Source organism: Capra hircus, chromosome 2 (assembly GCF_001704415.2).
Source record: "Capra hircus breed San Clemente chromosome 2, ASM170441v1, whole genome shotgun sequence".
Classification (NCBI taxonomy): domain Eukaryota; kingdom Metazoa; phylum Chordata; class Mammalia; order Artiodactyla; family Bovidae; genus Capra; species Capra hircus.
Genome location: NC_030809.1, coordinates 66,650,683 through 66,668,139, shown reverse-complemented (window position 1 = coordinate 66,668,139; position 17,457 = coordinate 66,650,683). Strand labels below are relative to the sequence as shown.

Genomic DNA, 17,457 nt, shown 5'->3' with positions numbered 1-17,457 from the left:
ACTCAACTTAAATCGTCCAGAATCCGAAAAGAATAGGAACAGAACGGAGAAGGTAGACTGCCTATGGCCTTGACTCTTCACTCTTCCCCAGGGAAGCTCAAACAAAACCAAGAAGCAGGGGTGCGCCCTGCTGGCTTAGATACAATGGGAACCCCGTGCCGGGTCGCGCCTCCTTTCCCCGAGAGGGCGCTGCAGAGAATCCTTTCTCCAAGGGTAAGACGGCGCGCGCGCGCCCGGAAGCACTTCCACCCCGGACCCATTTCCTCTACGCACCAGGGGCGCTCTCATGACGCATTTCCGGCTGGCTGCACAGAGCACGTGTGACTCGAGAGGAAATAACGTCACTTGGGAGAGCCGAAAAGCTGGGTTGTGGCGCCGCCGTGAAGCCCTTCACCGACAACATGTCTCATTTACCGATGAAACTTTTACGCAAGAAGATCGAGAAGCGGAACCTCAAATTGCGACAACGAAACCTAAAGCTCCAGGGTGAGATGCGCTGAACCTCTCGGCGGCCCGGGTTGCAGAGGGAGCCGGCACGTGGGCCGTGGCGCGCTACGGCGCCGGACGGCGCTGGTGACTGCGGTGGTGACTGCGGCCCCGGTATGGCCCCGGCAGCCTCCCCCAGAGCATGCGTGCTTGGGGAGCGGGGAGAGGCAGCCCGGGGCAGCTTCCATTCCGGCCCAGCGCAGGTGCCGACGCCGCGTTGCCCCTGATCTGCCCCTGACCTTTCAACATCAGTTTCTCCTTTTCAGAACGCGGACAGGACCCCGGTTGATTTTCTTTCCGGCCGAACCAGGCTGCCCCACTTCCACCCTCCCTATTCCGATTCCTTCATGATCTCTAGGGTCCACCTCATCCCCCACCCCCATTTCCCAGCAGACACGTGGGACTTTCTCATCCCCGCTCATCTTCCTTTCACATCATCTATTTCGTGTGTGTATCGTTTCAAAACAAGCTGTGTATCACTCACTTCTCGGACATACCTGGTACCCTTGCTTTCGCCTATCTCCCTGCACTCGACTCCTGCAGACCTTCATCTCCTAAAGTGTCTCATGCGCGGTCATACGCGTGATGCATGTGCTCGTGCCGTCTTCCCGCCACTCCTCACTTATACGTTTCTTGGGAGCTTTTGCGTATTTGTGTCCATAACAAAGACCATTGCAAAGCATTTTACCTGAATGTCACTTTTCTTTAGTTTGCACAACTTCCTTATAGTGGAGCAGCCATCCTGAAGTTAGTTGTGTTAGCCTTTTTAGGTCCTGTATAACAGCAGTCCCTAACCTTTTTGGCACCAGGGACTGGTTTCATGAAAGACAGTTTTTCATGGTGAGGAGTGGGGCCGGGGCAGGGGTGTGCGGGGGGCGGCGGTTCCGGATGATTCAAGCCGGAATTACATTTATTGTGCACTTTATTTCAATTATCGTTATATCAGCTCCCACCTCAGGTTATCTGGCATTAGATCCCAGAAGCTGGGGACCTCTGCCCTGTTAGACCTAAAACCCCCTAGGGCAATGTTGGAGGCATACTGCCTAACACTAGTTGGTTTTCTACAGAGATCAGTTGATTGAAAGAAATCCTGGAGGAGGGAACAAGTGTGTGAATTTTAGGAATAATGTTTTTGAAGTTCCCTAATGTTCACATTTCCTATGGAATAACAAAGCATTGCTGACTATGTCTTGGTAGTTTAAGGTAACAAAAGGTAGTACTTTGTCAAAGTATAAACAGAAACTTGTAAAACATTGTTAGGCATTTAAATACAATAAATATCAAGGCAAATAAGTAGTTTCATCAACGGAATTTTCAATTCGCTGACAGCTGAAAAAGTAGATTTGTCAAATACCTAATATGTATGTTTTGTAAGTACCATTGTTTGGCCCCATCTGTTTAAATATTTAACCTCATTGAAGTTTTCTTGTTTCAGACTTTTGACTCCTTATGAACAGAGAGGTGGTTTTTTTGAAGTTAAAAAAATCAATGCAGCATTCTCTCCCTGTTTTTAATTTATTTGTGCTGCAGTGGAATACTATAAAATTGGAACTCATTTTAATGTACATAACAGGGAAGTAAAAGCTAAATCCTTTCAGTACTGGAAGCCATGGCATTTCATTAGGGATTCCAGGGCTTCTAAGCAAGTCTCTCCTTTGTCACAATGTGTTTTCCGTTTTTAAACAGGTGCCTCAGCTGTGAGCCTGTCAGAAACTCAAAATGGAGATGTGTCTGAAGAAACAGTGGGAGATGGAAAAGTTAAAAAGTCCTTAAAGCAGTCTGTGAGTGCGGGCTTGTCAGAAGCCCAAAATGGAGATGTAGCTAAAGAAACAGTAGGAAGCAGAAAAGTGAAAAAGTCCCTAAAACAACCCATGAGTGCTGGGCTGGCAGAAGCCCAAAATGGAGACACATCTGAAGAAGCAGGAGTAGGTGGGAAGGTGAAAAAGTCCCGAAAACAATCTATGAAGGCAAGCGTGTCGGGAGCCGACAACGGAGTCCTACCTCAGGGAGCCATGGAAAATGTCAAAGTTAAAAAATCCATGAAAGAGTCTGTAAATGCAGGCATGTCAGAAGCCCAAAATGGAGATGTATCTAAAGATGTATCTAAAGAAACAGGGGAAAATGTCAAAGTTAAAAAAGCCTCCAAGAAATCTACCACATTGACCAGTGGAGAAGCAGCAATGCAGTCTCCCAATTCGGAATCAAAAAAGAAGAAGAAGAAAAAGAGAAAAGTAGTGGATGATGCTGGGCCTGGTATGTACTTTTATTTTTTTTAACGTAAGCCATTAAGTTTTTCAAGTTATCGTTCTGCCTTGCCTCTCTTTTTATTGTAATGTCCACACGACATCCAAGGCTCCTCCACCCCCACCCCCACCCCCACCCTTACTGGCATGCAAGAAACTAGCCTGGTAGCTGGAGGAAACATCAGAGGAAGGTGCAGTTTAACTTTTCTCAAAATACTGTTCTTCTTTGGCAGTTAACTGTCTGAGCTTCTTATGATAAAGTGTACTGTGACATAATATTTTAGATCTACCTATTTCCAAAGAGAATTGTGGAATTACTAAAGAAATCTGGGCTGGTTTAGAATTTATCTTCTTGTGTCTTTATGAATCAAAGACTTTACATTAATGATTCTTTCACTCACCTCTTTTTTCCCCTGGTTCCTTTTTCCCCACAATAAATTCCTATCTGTGAAAAGCAGCATAATGATAATTTGAGTATGTAAAAATAGGAGTTGGGAAACTTCTGAATAAATGGAACATTAATTCCCCAGTGAGTAGAATGGCCAGAATAGGGGAAGAGGGGTGCTTTCATTTAGAAGATTATTGGACTGAATAAGTTTAGGTGAAAGAACAGGCATTTTCATTAAACTGTGAGTAGGCAGAGATTTCAGGGGAGGGTCAAACAGGTATCGGCAAACTGTTCAGCCTTCTGCCTGTTTTTGCAGACATGCTTAACCGGAACCCTGTGATACCCGATTGTTTACTTGACCTTTGTGATGACAGAGACCATACAACCTGCAAAACCTAAAGTGTTTACAAATCTGGTTCTTTATAGATAACATTTGCCGACCCCTGTGTTAGCATGTCCTATTCACCTTTTGTCGGAAATAAAGTTTTCACCTAGAAAGATGCTTTGGATTTTTCAAACATGCCTGGCTGTCTTTTTACTGCCTACAGACTGTAATGCATTTGTAAATTATAAGTAACTGCTTAAACAAAAAGTGAAACAAGACAGAGACTAAAGCATGAGGATTAGACATTACAGTTTTGATTTAAAGTGGTTGTAATCCTGTTCTAAAATTGTTAGTACCTTTAGGGTTCTTATTCTGAGTATGCTGGAGGAAGTGATATTTCTACTCTGAAGCACTGAATCACAGGACTGGAAATTTAAATCCTATTGATAACCTTGAACTGTTTTAACAAAAAGAGAAGTCATAAGCCTTGAAGTCCAGCTGATAGTATTCATGGCCTTTGAATCTGTGGGTCCTACAGAGTTGATCATTTCCCAGAAGGGTGTTCATAAGGCCCAAGGAAGAGGCCAGTCCTGGGTTACAGAGTCTTGAGTTCTGGCTTAGGTCAATTCTGTTCTAACTAGCATCACTAACTGCCATGAATTTTTAAAAGCACAGCATAGAGTTAACCTATTTGGCCCAAAAATAGAACATTTAAGAGCATGATGGGAGGTAGGACTGGGAAGGTAGTTTAGGGAACTGTGTTTTGAAAGTTGTGAATATATGCTAAGAATGAAGAGCTAGGAAACCTTCCCTCTCCTCTTACCACTTACATTCAAGGAACCGGCCAGCCAGTTTCTGTCACCCAGCCGAGTAGGTTGTTGCCCTTGCTTTGTAATCTGTCTCAAGTAGTATAAAGAGCTTTTGTGTTTCTGTTCCCCTCTAAGACAAAATTAGCTTTTATAGGAAATTGGTGTTATGAGAGGAAAAAGTGTTTGTTATGGGTTTTTTAATTAATCACTTGCCCTTGTCTCCTTAATGAATTTTATAGAAATGGGAGTGGTTGGTATACTTAAATTGTTTAGTTCAGCTCATTAAAAATTTCTTACTAAGACAGTATAATAAGTAGTAAGTCAGAGAAGGAAGTATTATATCACTTACATGTGGAATCTGAAAAAATAGTACAAATGAACTTAGAAAACAGAAACAGACTCAGAAACATAGAAAACAAATGTAGTTACCAAAGAGGAAGGGGGAATGAATAGGTTGGGAGTATGGGATTAACAGGTGTTACTACCATCTATAATAGATGATAAGGATTTACTGTATAGCACAGGGAACCATTTAGTGTAATGAAGGATTTTTTTTTAAATATCAATAATGCATATACCTATAATGTATGCATAACTGAATCAGTTTGCTGTTTACCTGAAACCAGCACAGTATTGTAAATCAACTATCCTTTAATAAATACATACACTATATATAGTATATATGTGTGTGTATATATACACTGAGAAGCCTAAAAAATAAAGCTTTGTTAGCAGATCTGCATGTCCTGCTGAGTTTTTAAATACAGCCAGATTTTTTTAATCAGGAAAAAGAGATTCTTAGCAAATTAAAACTGAAAACATGTTAAGCTTTTGAAAATAGCCTTTTTTTTTTTTTTTTTGCATCATACATCTGTTATTTTATGATCTCATTTGGTCTTGTTTTAAAAAAATTGGGGGATATTTGTCCTTTAAACCAAAGATTCCAAAAAAGCAAAAGCTGAGGACCTGGGAGACGCTGAAGATGGTGCCCAGGCTCCTGAAGAAACAGAAGACAGTGTGGAGAAGCCAGATGGCGAGGAGGAGGACAGCGAAGTGCCCAGCCTGCCACTGGGGCTGACAGGTAATGATCAAAGTGTTTCTCCAGGTAGATTTCTAAAATGTCGCACCTCCCTGGATTATAGGATTTAAAGGGTCAGTTGGAGCGTTTAATTTAGCTGGAAAAAAATATTAATAAGTATTGACAAGAAATGGTTTTATATCTGATTGCTGCTTTTTATTTTCCACATTGTGTGCTTTAGTTCTTATTTCTTTCTCTATTTTTCCTTTTTCTTTATTCCTAACATTAAATATTTTGACATGCACACAAATAGCTCTTAGGGTCCTCTATTTCTTTGGTTTGTCACTTTCCATGTTACAGTAGGAAAGTCATTGGCATGGAAGTCTGGAGCCCAGAGGTTTAATGCTGGCTCCATTACTAACAGAGGAGGATGAAATTAACATTATTGAGGGGCTTGGGCCAGGGTCACCTCCTCTGACCTCCATTTCTTTATCTGTAAAGTCAAGAGTTTAGAATCAATTGCTCCTAACTAAAAACGTCTAGCAGTTACTTGAGTTGTTTGGTGTGAGGTTTTTGTTTATTAAAATAGGGAAGCCCACAACCCAACCTGTATAATCAGAATAGCAATGGTTATTGTGGCAGTGGTTCTCAAGCAGGGTAACTTTACCTCCTAGGTAGGGGGACCCATCCCAGTTTTCCCATTTAAGGGGGTGCAACCCCATAAACCTCCTCTGTCCCAGGTAAACCATGGGAGCAGGTGACAAGTTTCCAGTGGGTAGAGGTCAGAGATGCTGCAGGACCTCCTATAATGCATAGGACAGCCTCTCACAGCAAAGAATTATCCATCCCAAGATGTCAGTGGTGCCAGAGTTGCCAACACCTGAGTTATAGCTGGGGTGTGTGTTGAGCAGGGAGCTCCCTGGTAGTCTGATGCCTTCTCCTGCTGGAGAACCACCACACACCTGATGTATAGGTACATTCTCACCATCTGGGGCCATCTCTGACTCTTCTCAGTTGTCTTTTTTGGAGTGAGAGTTGCTATTTTGACTGATTTCATACTCAGTTTTTATACTGAGTGTTTTCTTTCTTAATTTCAGATTTCTTAAACATTTCATTTCTATCTGAATTTTCCCCTGCAAACCTCACACCATCACCTTTGCCCCAGTCTGCCCCCACCTTGGCATTTTTATTTTTCATAAGTCCCTTAATTGTACCACCTCTCCAACTCTTTGTTATTTCGTTACAGTATAGGCTTTAGATTACACAGCCATTAGCAGTGGAGAAACGTGCAACAAGTATAAGGTCTTTTTCAATCAGCTAAACTAATTTAGGAAACTAGCAATATTAACTAGTCAGAAAAGGTAAATTTGCTAATGATAAACTGTCTTCTGTTTAGGAGCTTTTGAGGATACTTCATTTGATTCTCTGACTAATCTTGTCAATGAGAACACTCTGAAGGCAATAAAAGAAATGGGCTTTACAAACATGACTGAAATTCAACATAAAAGTATCAGACCACTTCTGGAAGGCAGGTATGGTTAACATGAGGTTTGGGCATTGGTCCTGGGCTTCCCAAGTGGTGCTAGTGGTAAGGAATTCACTTGCCAGTGCAGGAGATGGAAGAGATGTGGGTTTGATCCCTGAGTTGGGAAGATCCCATGGAGAGGGAAATTCTTGCCTGGGAAGTCCCGTGAATAGAGGAGCCTGGTGGGCTACAGTCCATGGGGTCGCAGAGAGTTGGACATGACTGAGCACGCACGCATACACACACTTAATCTCTCTGTTTTTAGTGCCAGTAAGTAAGTAAAGTCACTCAGTCGTGTCCAACTCTTTGCGACCTCATGGACTGTAGCCTACCAGGCTCCTCCCTCCATGGGATTCTCCAGGCAAGAGTACTGGAGTGGGTTGCCATTTCCTTCTCCAGGGGATCTTCTCGACCCAGGGATCGAACCCGGGTCTCCCGCATTCCAGGTGGCTCAGAGGTTAAAGCATCTGCCTGCAATGCAGGGGACCTGGGTTCAATCCCTGGGTCAGGAAGATCCCCTGGAGAAGGAAATGGCAATTCACTCCAGTATTCTTGCCTGGAAAATGCCATGGATGGAGGAGCCTGGTGGGCTGTAGTCCACGGGGTCACAGAGAGTCGGACACGACTGAGCGACTTTACTTTCACTCTGGGCTTCCCTGGTGGCTCAGAGGTTAAAGTGTCTTTAGTGCCAATAGTTTGGGGGAAAAATACCAGTATATTCTATGGATCTCACATTGTGTTGGATAATATATCTAACCTTCATTAAAGGCTTTAGGTTATTTATTGATGTTTGGAGAAAATTGTTCACTTCTGTTTTTAGCACAATTGTTATTTCTGAGTTAAGTGTTTAACCCACATGATTGATTTCAGTGATAGAGAAGGTGGGGACTATTTTCTTGTTACGATCTAGCCTCAGTGCCTAAAACATGTGTCATACTCCATGGTAGGTATTCAGTAAATACTTGCTGAATGAGTAGAGCAAATATGTTTCTCCTTTTCCGTTTTATTTTTTAGGGATCTTCTAGCAGCTGCAAAAACAGGCAGTGGCAAAACGCTGGCGTTTCTCATCCCTGCAGTTGAACTCATTGTTAAGTTAAAGTTCATGCCCAGGAATGGTAAGCCTGTGAGCCCACTGTCTCTGTAAGAATCTCACTAGAAGTCTGTCATGACTGTGGATGCACTCCTGGTGGTAACTACAGTTTGACTTTCACCATATATCCTGTTTTGCTTTTTAGGAACAGGAGTCCTTATTCTCTCACCTACTAGGGAACTGGCCATGCAGACTTTTGGTGTCCTTAAGGAGCTGATGACGCACCATGTTCACACATACGGGTTAATAATGGGTGGCAGTAACAGGTCTGCTGAAGCTCAGAAGCTTGCCAATGGGATCAACATCGTCGTGGCCACCCCAGGCCGTCTCCTGGACCACATGCAAGTAAGAGGACGCTACTGTGAAGCCCCATCTTCTGTCTCTGTGAAACATACACTTCGCAGCTAACAGTTTTTTTCTGTCCTTTGTCTTGTCAGAATACCCCAGGGTTTATGTATAAAAACCTACAGTGTCTGGTTATTGATGAGGCTGATCGTATCTTGGATGTTGGGTTTGAAGAGGAATTAAAGCAAATCATTAAACTTCTGCCAAGTAAGTGGGTTGCATCTTCATGTGGTTTGCAGAGCAGCTGTTGGAAGTAGCTGATAATTTTTCCTGTATGAAAACTATTAATGTCAGCATTTTAATTTAACCAAGTGAAATTGTTGTGCCGGTCAGACTTAGAGGTAGTTTGCAATATATACATCGATCTTACTGGTAACTTAATACAATGGTTTTTCCATTTGAGAGCTTTCAGTGCAAGTTAAACAATTTTAACATATGTCTCATTCCTGTCCATCCCTGCCACCCCATCTCTCATCTTCCAGTAGTCATCGACTTGTTGTCTTCTGTGTTATGTTTGAGTTGTATGTACCTTGGTTATAGTACTTGAAACATTTATAAACTGCTTATATCTATAATAACACTGTGGTTCAGTGCCTTATACGATTTCTCACTGCTTCATCGAGGTATAATTAACATAATAATCTTTACATGTAAGAACATGTAAAGCTTATTATGTTTGAAGTATAAGGTTTGATACATTTTGTCCTGTTTACACCTTGAAGCCATCACCACAGTCAATACAGTGAATATTCTCGTAACTCTCAAAAATTACTTTATGCCCCTTTGTGATCCCTCCCTCTCTCCCGCAGTAGCAACAACCCTCCCCTACTTACAACGACTGCTCACAGGTCTCCTCTCTCTCAGGTGGCTCTGGGTCTGCCCTCTGTCAGTGTAGATCAGTTTGCGTTTTCAGGGATTTGTACGAATGGAATCATATGGTGTTGCTGTCTTTTCGTCTGTTCCTGTGCTCAGCAAATTCTGTGATTTGTCTGTGCCGTTACATTTTCAATAGTTCTTTGCTTTGTTCCTCCCTGGCATTCTATTGTATAAATATGCCACAACTTGTTTATCCATTTAACTGTTGGTGGACAACTGTGTTGTTAACAGTTTTGGTCTGTTACATATAAGGTTGCTATGAACATCCACCTACAACTCTTTTTATGGGTGTATATCACCTTTTCTGTCATGTGATTATCTAGAAATGGAGTGATGGGTGTATGTTTAATTTGTAGCATTTTACATCCCCATCAGCAGAGTATGGAAGTTCCAGTCCCTCCTGTTAAGTCTTGAAATTAGGTAGCGTTAATCCTCCAACTTTGTTAATTTGTTTGTCTGTTCTCATCGTTTGCATTTCTCTGTGATGTTAGAATGTTTGTCAGTCTCTGGGATCTTGGGATTGCACTGAATATCAATCATTGGTGGAAGACAAAGTTGGGTCCTTCGGCACATGAATGAGGTAGATCTCCATTTATCAGCTTCCCAGTTTCTCTCAGAAGTGTTTCAGAGTTTTCACCGTACAGGTTTTTTCATTCCTTATGTGAGGTAAAAATTTTCACATCTCATTACACTGGCCAGACCCTCCAGTGTACTCCTGAGTGGAACTGGCGAAAGAGCACATCGTTATCTCACTCCTGGTCTTAGGGGGGAGACCCTCAGTCTCTCAGCACTAAGTGTGATGTAGGTGCTGCACGTCTAGATGCCCTGTATAAGACTGAGGATGATCCCTTTTGTTCCTAGTCTGCTGTTTCTTAAATCAGAAATAAATGTTAGATTCTGATAGATGCTTATAGTTCTGAATTCCCTTTGCTAAAATTTTGTTAAAGATGAGTTGGAAAGTAAGCTGTCTTCAGTGAGCTTTAGCGGAAATTGTCCATTTCAACTTAGTTGTCAGATCTGTAGACATAAAGTTGTCCTTGCTGTTCCTCTTTTACTGTCTGTAGTGATACCATGTTTCCAATTTCTGAAAGTTCTATTTAGAGCATTCTTAGTTGTGAAGCAATTCTAAAAATTGCCTGAAAAATTTGGGTTATTTTTATATGGTTGTGTTTCAGCACGCAGACAGACCATGCTCTTCTCTGCCACACAAACTCGAAAAGTTGAAGACCTGGCAAGGATTTCTCTGAAAAAGGAGCCTTTGTATGTTGGTGTTGATGATGATAAAGCTAATGCAACTGTAGACGGTCTTGAGCAGGTACTTCTTGTCAATACCTTCCATTTTAAGGATCTCCTTTGGTGTTTCCTTGCGAGTGTTTGGAGGATCCTCTAAAAAGCAAATGGGTTAATGAACTTAATAATAGTACCATCAATTTTATATGAGTAAGATGAATTCTGTTGTCCAATAATATCTTGCACTAAGATGTGAGTTAGAAGGTGGAGAGGCTGGTTTCAAGCACGTAACTGTGAAAATGAGGTGACAAAGAGCCAAAACAGGTTGATTAAAAATAGAACTTTAAGATTGAGTCTTTTGATGAGTAAAATATTTCTTTCCTGTAACAATTTAGCTTACAAACTTTTCATTGGTTATTTAGTTTTTAAAAGTATATTCACCTAGCTTTGTGATGTTGTTTAGGATAGTGTACTTCAGCTGTGGTTATTTAGGATCTTGCTGTTAAGGACCTTCTAAAAATGAATCATTGATACATTTTGAAGGTTCCAGTTAATAGAGGTATTGATTTTACTATGATTATAAGAACGTGATAAACAGTAGTCTCAGAAATATGGAAAATATTTAGTATCCAGTGATTGTAGCCAATAAAAGGAATCAAAAGATTTAAAATCAGTCTTATTTTAGGCTGCATTATTATAATGAAGGTAGTAATTTTGCTGTAGGTGAGGCTTAGCAGTGTGTATGCCATGTTAATCTGTTCTCTCCATCAGGTTATATCGGTTCATGAAGTTGAAAGTGTCCATTCGATTATTTTGTGTCTGTTCCCTTGAACCTCTTCTAGGGATATGTTGTCTGTCCTTCTGAAAAGAGATTCCTCCTGCTCTTTACATTCCTTAAGAAGAACCGGAAGAAGAAACTAATGGTTTTCTTTTCATCCTGTAAGTCCGTGAAATACCACTATGAGTTGCTGAACTACATCGATTTGCCTGTCATGGCCATTCATGTAAGTGGTTAGGATAAGTTTATTAAAAACAGCTTACACTTACCAGGTTCTGTAGGTTGTGGGGATTAAAGTATCGTTCTTGCCTCCAAACATAGTTCTGAGTAGTTTGGACAATAACAGGTGATGGGTCCTGTGAGGAGGGAATTCTGCCGGGGGCGCAGGGAGTGGGAACCTGAAAGGAGGAGCAGATGCCATCGCTTCGGGAAATAGACCGGTAGTGAACTTGAAATAAAGGAGCTAACAGTTCCACAGTTTAGGGGTTCTACATCAAGACCTCCCGCAAATGGTCTCAAATTTCCTCTTCCAGTGGATGTTTTGTTTTGGTTCTAGGGAAGGCAGAAACAAAATAAGCGTACGACCACGTTCTTCCAGTTCTGCAATGCAGATTCAGGGATCTTGTTATGTACAGACGTGGCAGCTAGAGGGCTGGATATTCCTGAAGTGGACTGGATTGTTCAGTATGACCCTCCAGATGACCCCAAGGTAACTGGCATCCTCTAGTTATCTCCCCAGGTTCCCTGAGAAGTACCCCATCCCACAGATTATTCCTCAGGTTGTTGCAGTCAGGCTTCAGCATACAGCCATACAGCGCCTCTGCAGTATCTCAGTGATGCTAACAGTGTTTAAGGCTTTCACAGGACCCAGAGAGGGTGTGTGCGAGGAAACGTGAGAGGCATCAGTGGGACTTAGGAACGTTGCCTGCTTGGGGCAGTCTGTTAAGAGTAGTAGATGTCAGAGGAATAAAATGTGCTTATGGAGATGAATGCCACTCTTTAGTATATGTAGTAAAATAAGGTTTTTTAGGTATTTTCAACAAAAGGTAGATTATATAAGTTGTCAGCCATTTGAATGTTTCCAAAAGCCCTTATGAAGTTGAAGCACGCTTACTAGCCATTTGATTGGATCATAGAATTAATGTGAATGTCCTGTCCAGCTCTCCTTGGCCTCAGTACTATCTCTGTGGGGATGGTGCCTGCAGAAGGCATGGGGGACCACTAGCTTTGGGGAGCATGGTGATGGGCTGTGTGGCAACCACCAAGGTTGCTGTGCAAACCAAACCAGTGTATTACCTCAGGTTTTTCTCTCTCCACCAAAGGAATACATTCACCGTGTGGGCAGAACAGCCAGAGGCCTGAATGGAAGAGGGCACGCCTTGCTCATTTTGCGCCCTGAAGAATTGGGTTTCCTTCGCTACCTGAAGCAATCCAAGGTAAAGATCGTCACGTGGGAAGCCTTACACTGGGGACACAGTCCTCTCCAGAGGAATTGTTTGCCGGTGCACATGGCCTTGAGCACCATTTCTAGGTGTGTCCCAGGGGTTCCAAGTTGTCACCATTCTGCTAGGACAGTTGGTGCGGTGGTTTAGCAAATGAGGTTTCTGTGGGTCTCGTCCAGGAAATATGAGCCAAAAAACTACCCACAAAGCACTGTGCTCGAGCCCTATGTCACTCAGGGGGCGTCCCTGTCCCCAGTCTGCGCACAGCCCTGTTGGAAGCCTCCTCTGCTCCTGCTCCCCTTCTGTCTTCACCTCTCCCAAAGCTGCAGGGAGCCCATCTGCTCCTACCCCGTCCCCTTCTGGGCCCCAGTCCTTGCCTAGCAGTTAGCGCTTTACTGTCTCTAATCTCTGACCAAAAAGATAGCTTCAGCCCTGAATCCGCTCTTGTCACGAGCTCCAGCATGGCTGCTGCCTGTTACCTTTCTTCAGCCTGCTGTTTGAAAAGTGGGTTCTGTTTTAACTGCTCTGATTCTGGTCTCAGTCCTCCCTTATCTGACTCTGGCCTTTCTGTTGCCGAGTCTTGTGAATGCTTGTCCGGCCTTGTCTTTCCTGACGTTTGCCTCCTCGTTGGCACAGTGTTGCCTGGTGGATTTTCCCCTACCACCCAACTAGCAGCAGTTCCTGGAAATTGCCATCCGGCCTTTGCAGTTTTTCTCTAGCTACCTAGTTCCTGGTTCCTCTGGGAGGGCGTCGCTGATCTCATCCCTCCTTCGTGTGCCCCCAGCACAGGTGCTTATCAAGTTGTCTGCCCACTCACCTGTCTCCCTCCAGGGGTGCAGGGCCTGGGACTCGGGTGGCTGCTCTTCTTCCCCAGCACCTGCATGAGCACTTTTCCAGTTGTCTCATAAGAGATGACTGGTAAGAAATCCCTCCTGTAGGAGTTAGTGGTCACAAACCCCAGTTTCAGAAACCCTGGTGTCACAAACCCCCATCACAGGGCAGTGTGGTGTCAGGGCAGCTTTCCCAACACTGAAAGAAGAGCTAGTGGTTCTGTAAACTGGAAGCTGAAAGCTGCTTCATCACATTGCACTACAGAGATGTTTAGAGAAGAGGGCGTCAGTGCATCATTGCCCCATTCAGTTTCATACCTTTTCTTTGTGGAGGGTTCCATTCAGTGTGCATTAGGAGAGGAAAGGTGCACCTCTCCCATTGGCATTGGAAGACAGGGAAACAGGTGAAATTGAAATTCCACAAGCCTTTTCCCTTCCGTCTCTTCAGTGACTGATGAGCTGCGTCAGACCAACCTGGTTTTCTAACCTGCATGCTTTTATTTTCTAGGTTCCATTAAGTGAATTTGAGTTTTCCTGGTCCAAAATTTCTGACATTCAGTCTCAGGTATGTGGGAGGGGTGGAGGGCGGGGGGGCATCCCAGCCCTGCCTCTGTAGTGTCTCATTGACAGTCAGTCTCCTCCAAGCCTCCCTTTCCATAAAGTGGGAAGTCTGGACTTGAGTGATCATTGCTGTGTCCTGCAGTGCTGGTGAGCACGTTCCTATACTGTCTACCTGGTTTCATTCTGTACCTGATTTTGCAGGCATTACAAAGCTTGGAGCAAGTGTTTTGGAACAAATGTTATAGATGTATTGTGCTTTCTTGTATTAAAGCCAATATTTATTTGTTTCAGCTCGAAAAACTGATTGAAAAGAACTACTTCCTTCATAAGTCAGCCCAGGAAGCATATAAGTCATACATTCGAGCCTATGATTCCCATTCCCTGAAGCAGATCTTCAATGTTAATAACTTAAATTTGCCTCAAGTTGCTCTGTCGTTTGGCTTCAAGGTGCCTCCTTTTGTTGATTTGAGTATCCTTTTCTGTGTGCTTATGAATTTGTCCAGGAGCTATGGGCCAGAAGCCTGACCAGGGGTTTTGGGGCTTAGCACTCAGGTTGACTTGCACTCTGGCTGAGGCCTGGGGCCCAGGTGGTCGTCTCAGTCACTGACCTCGTGTCAGTGCTCGCGTGGGGTAGTCAGGGTGGAGACGACAGAGACGAGACAGTTTATGGCTTTAAGAGAGGACACGGAATTTGAGTGGCAGAGCGAGCCAGGCAAGTTGTAATATGTTAAGTATTAACTGGGTTTAAAAATCCTACCTGCTAGTTTTAGCTCCCAGTCATGTGGCCACTCCTGATTCGAGCGTTCACATTGTGGTGGCTCAAGGAGGGGTGGTGGGGCCCCTGGTATACAGCTGACTGGTTCTTCCTTGGGTGGTGGTTTGGAGTTGTCTGTCTTTGTGTTGCTGGATTTCCTTAATGCCTGCTTTAGATGTGAACAGCAATGACGGCAAAGTTAGAAAGCGAGGCGGTGGCGGTGGATTTGGCTACCAGAAAGCCAAGAAAGTCGAGAAGTCCAAGATCTTCAAACACATAAGCAAGAAGCCATCTGACCGCAGGCAGTTTTCTCACTGAAGACATACCTTTGTCCTGAAATGGGTGTTCTTTTCTTGCTGTAAGAAAGGAATTTGTGTTACTTTAGGATTTGGACTCATCTAACGACGCAACTGAACTGAACTGAACTGAACGAGTATGAGATGACTTGGGTCACCGGCACTGAGGTTTCCAGTGAGTCTCCTTTTTAGGGATATAAAACAGGTCGCAATGTCTTGATTGCCCAAGAGCAAAGCAAGGCATCTTTCTAGTCTTTGTGATGATAGGATATTTCTAAGTGTAAATCTTTTTTTTCCCCCCAAACTTGTTACTGTTTTAATGTAATTCTTTTGGTACCTTGCTTTCCTAGTGTCTGAAACCTTTTGTGACTTGGATTGCTGTGTCAGCCTGCTAGAAAGGGCAGATGACCGGACACTGGACAGGTGGTGGGGGTGCAGAAAAATTGTCTCAATTGTTGTTTTTTTTTTGTTTTGGTTTCAGTTTTTTCTTGGACCTTAACAGTAGTTTTTTGACCCCTCCTGAAAATATTGCTGTGTGAAAGGGCAGAGAGCTTTGGAAAATCCCTAAGAAGTACCTTCAGTTAAGGGGGCACTGGGCTTTTATATGCCAGACTTTAAAACAATGAGCCTTTCTCCATTTTACTTTTTCAGGAGTAAGAAATATGGGTTGTCATTGTTATTTGAATAAAGTGCCCCTAGCAGTCCTGACATTGAGGGTGGTGGTGGTGGTGAAGTCGCTCAGTCGTGTCCGACTCTTTCCGACCCCATGGACTGTGCTCAGTCGTGCCCGACTCTTTGCGACCCCATGGACTGTAACTTACTAGGCTTCGTCCATGGGATTCTCCAGGCAAGAATACTGGAGTGGATTGCCATTTCCTTCTCCAGGGGATCTTCCCGACCCAGGGGTCGAACCCGGGTCTCCCACATTGCAGGCAGACGCTTTAACCTCTGAGCCACCAGGGGTGGGGGAAATCCCAGATACTTTAGTTTCACTTACAAGTGTAGTCTCTGCTGTTCTCCATTTGGTAGCTTAGCAGACTGAGGCACACAGAACGGTGCCACTCCTCAGGCAAATTTGTTTCTTTGAAGTGGTTTCAGTTTTGGTGAGTCCTTCCAACAGTATTTAGAAGGCAAAAGCATCTTTTTGAGAAAAACTGCCTCTTCCAGATCCGTGAAACGAAAATAGATTTATGATGAAAACTAAAAATGAGCACACAGCAGAATAGCAAAGTCAGTGGTTTAGTCAGATGGGGTTTTTTGTTGTAGTAATTTTTGATTTCTGGTGTGTTTGATGTTTTATTTCTAGTGTGTTTTATAACTACAAAATGGTTACCATATTTTGTAGTAATTTAAAACCAAAGTTGCTAACATCATTTTACTGTTGTACCAGTTAATATTCAGATTCCTATTAAATGTCGAAGAAACAGTCTGGTAAACAGCATTCCAGTAGGAAAAGAAAGATACTATCCCACATCTGGGCTTGACCACCGTCCCCCTTGCTGGACATGTGCTGGGCTTCAGACCTTGTTTGCTGGACTCCTGGCATTTAATACCTGTTTCTCTTTACATGACTTTTCTTTGTTTCAGAAATAATCATGTTTCAAAAAGTACACAAAAGCAGAGAAGAATATTTAATCACTGAACAGAAGTAAATACTGTTAATATTTTGATACTTAATCTTCCAGTGTTTTGTATATGTACTTTTTAATTTTTTTTATCAAAAGTGAAGTTAAATGATCCTCTACCCTGTATTTGTAACCATCTTGTTTCATAACTTATTTTCCTGTGTCATTAAACAATTACATCAACTTTGTATCATTATTACTGCTTTCACCTTGCTTGGTCTGGCCTGGGCTTGAGCCCTGGATGCCTGCCTATCCCACCCAGACTGGCTCTCCTTGTTACACTGTGTCTGGTGTCCATTGGTCTTGCCATTTGTGAGGAAAGCATATAAACAGAAGGTGGAAAGATTATTCTTACTCCTATAATGGCTAACCTCAGGACTTGCTGGGAGTCCTATATGAGATTATGCTCACAAGGCCAGTCCAGCCTAGGGACATCCAGACAACCTGCCTGGCCAGGATTCACATGGGAGGGAGCCAATCACCAGAATCTTCAAGGCCCATTTGCACACAGAAGACCGCTGAAGTCCCTGTGCTGAGAGCACAGCTGCAGGTGGCCTGTGTGGGGCCATTAATTTGACAGATAGGATTGAGTGGCCTCTTTATCCAGCGAGGCCGGGCAGCACAGGCTGGGAGCCAAGCAGATCACTGTATCCAAGTAGGAACCTTTAGGTCCTCCAGGCTGCAGGTGATGTTGTCATTGCCATTTCTAGATTTCTTTTGGTCTTACTGCCCAGGTGCAAGCTGAATTCAAATTAAAAGTGTCTTGTCTATTCAAAAATGCATAGTAGTTAAAAAAGTCTGGAACCAGAATGCCTGGATTCCGATTCCAGTTCTCT

The 17,457-nt window shown here is 43.2% G+C and overlaps 1 protein-coding gene across 1 annotated transcript; it reads left to right on the top strand.

Moving 5' to 3' along the window:
* DDX18 (DEAD-box helicase 18) lies at positions 316 to 16,804 on the top strand. The gene is made up of 14 exons (XM_005676246.3): positions 316 to 486; positions 2,173 to 2,739; positions 5,192 to 5,332; positions 6,666 to 6,801; positions 7,809 to 7,909; positions 8,030 to 8,229; positions 8,322 to 8,436; positions 10,281 to 10,420; positions 11,178 to 11,339; positions 11,670 to 11,822; positions 12,436 to 12,549; positions 13,894 to 13,950; positions 14,238 to 14,415; positions 14,876 to 16,804. The coding sequence occupies exons 1-14, from the start codon at positions 402 to 404 to the stop codon at positions 15,016 to 15,018; spliced, it is 2,292 nt and encodes a 763-aa protein (XP_005676303.1). The 5' UTR covers positions 316 to 401; the 3' UTR covers positions 15,019 to 16,804.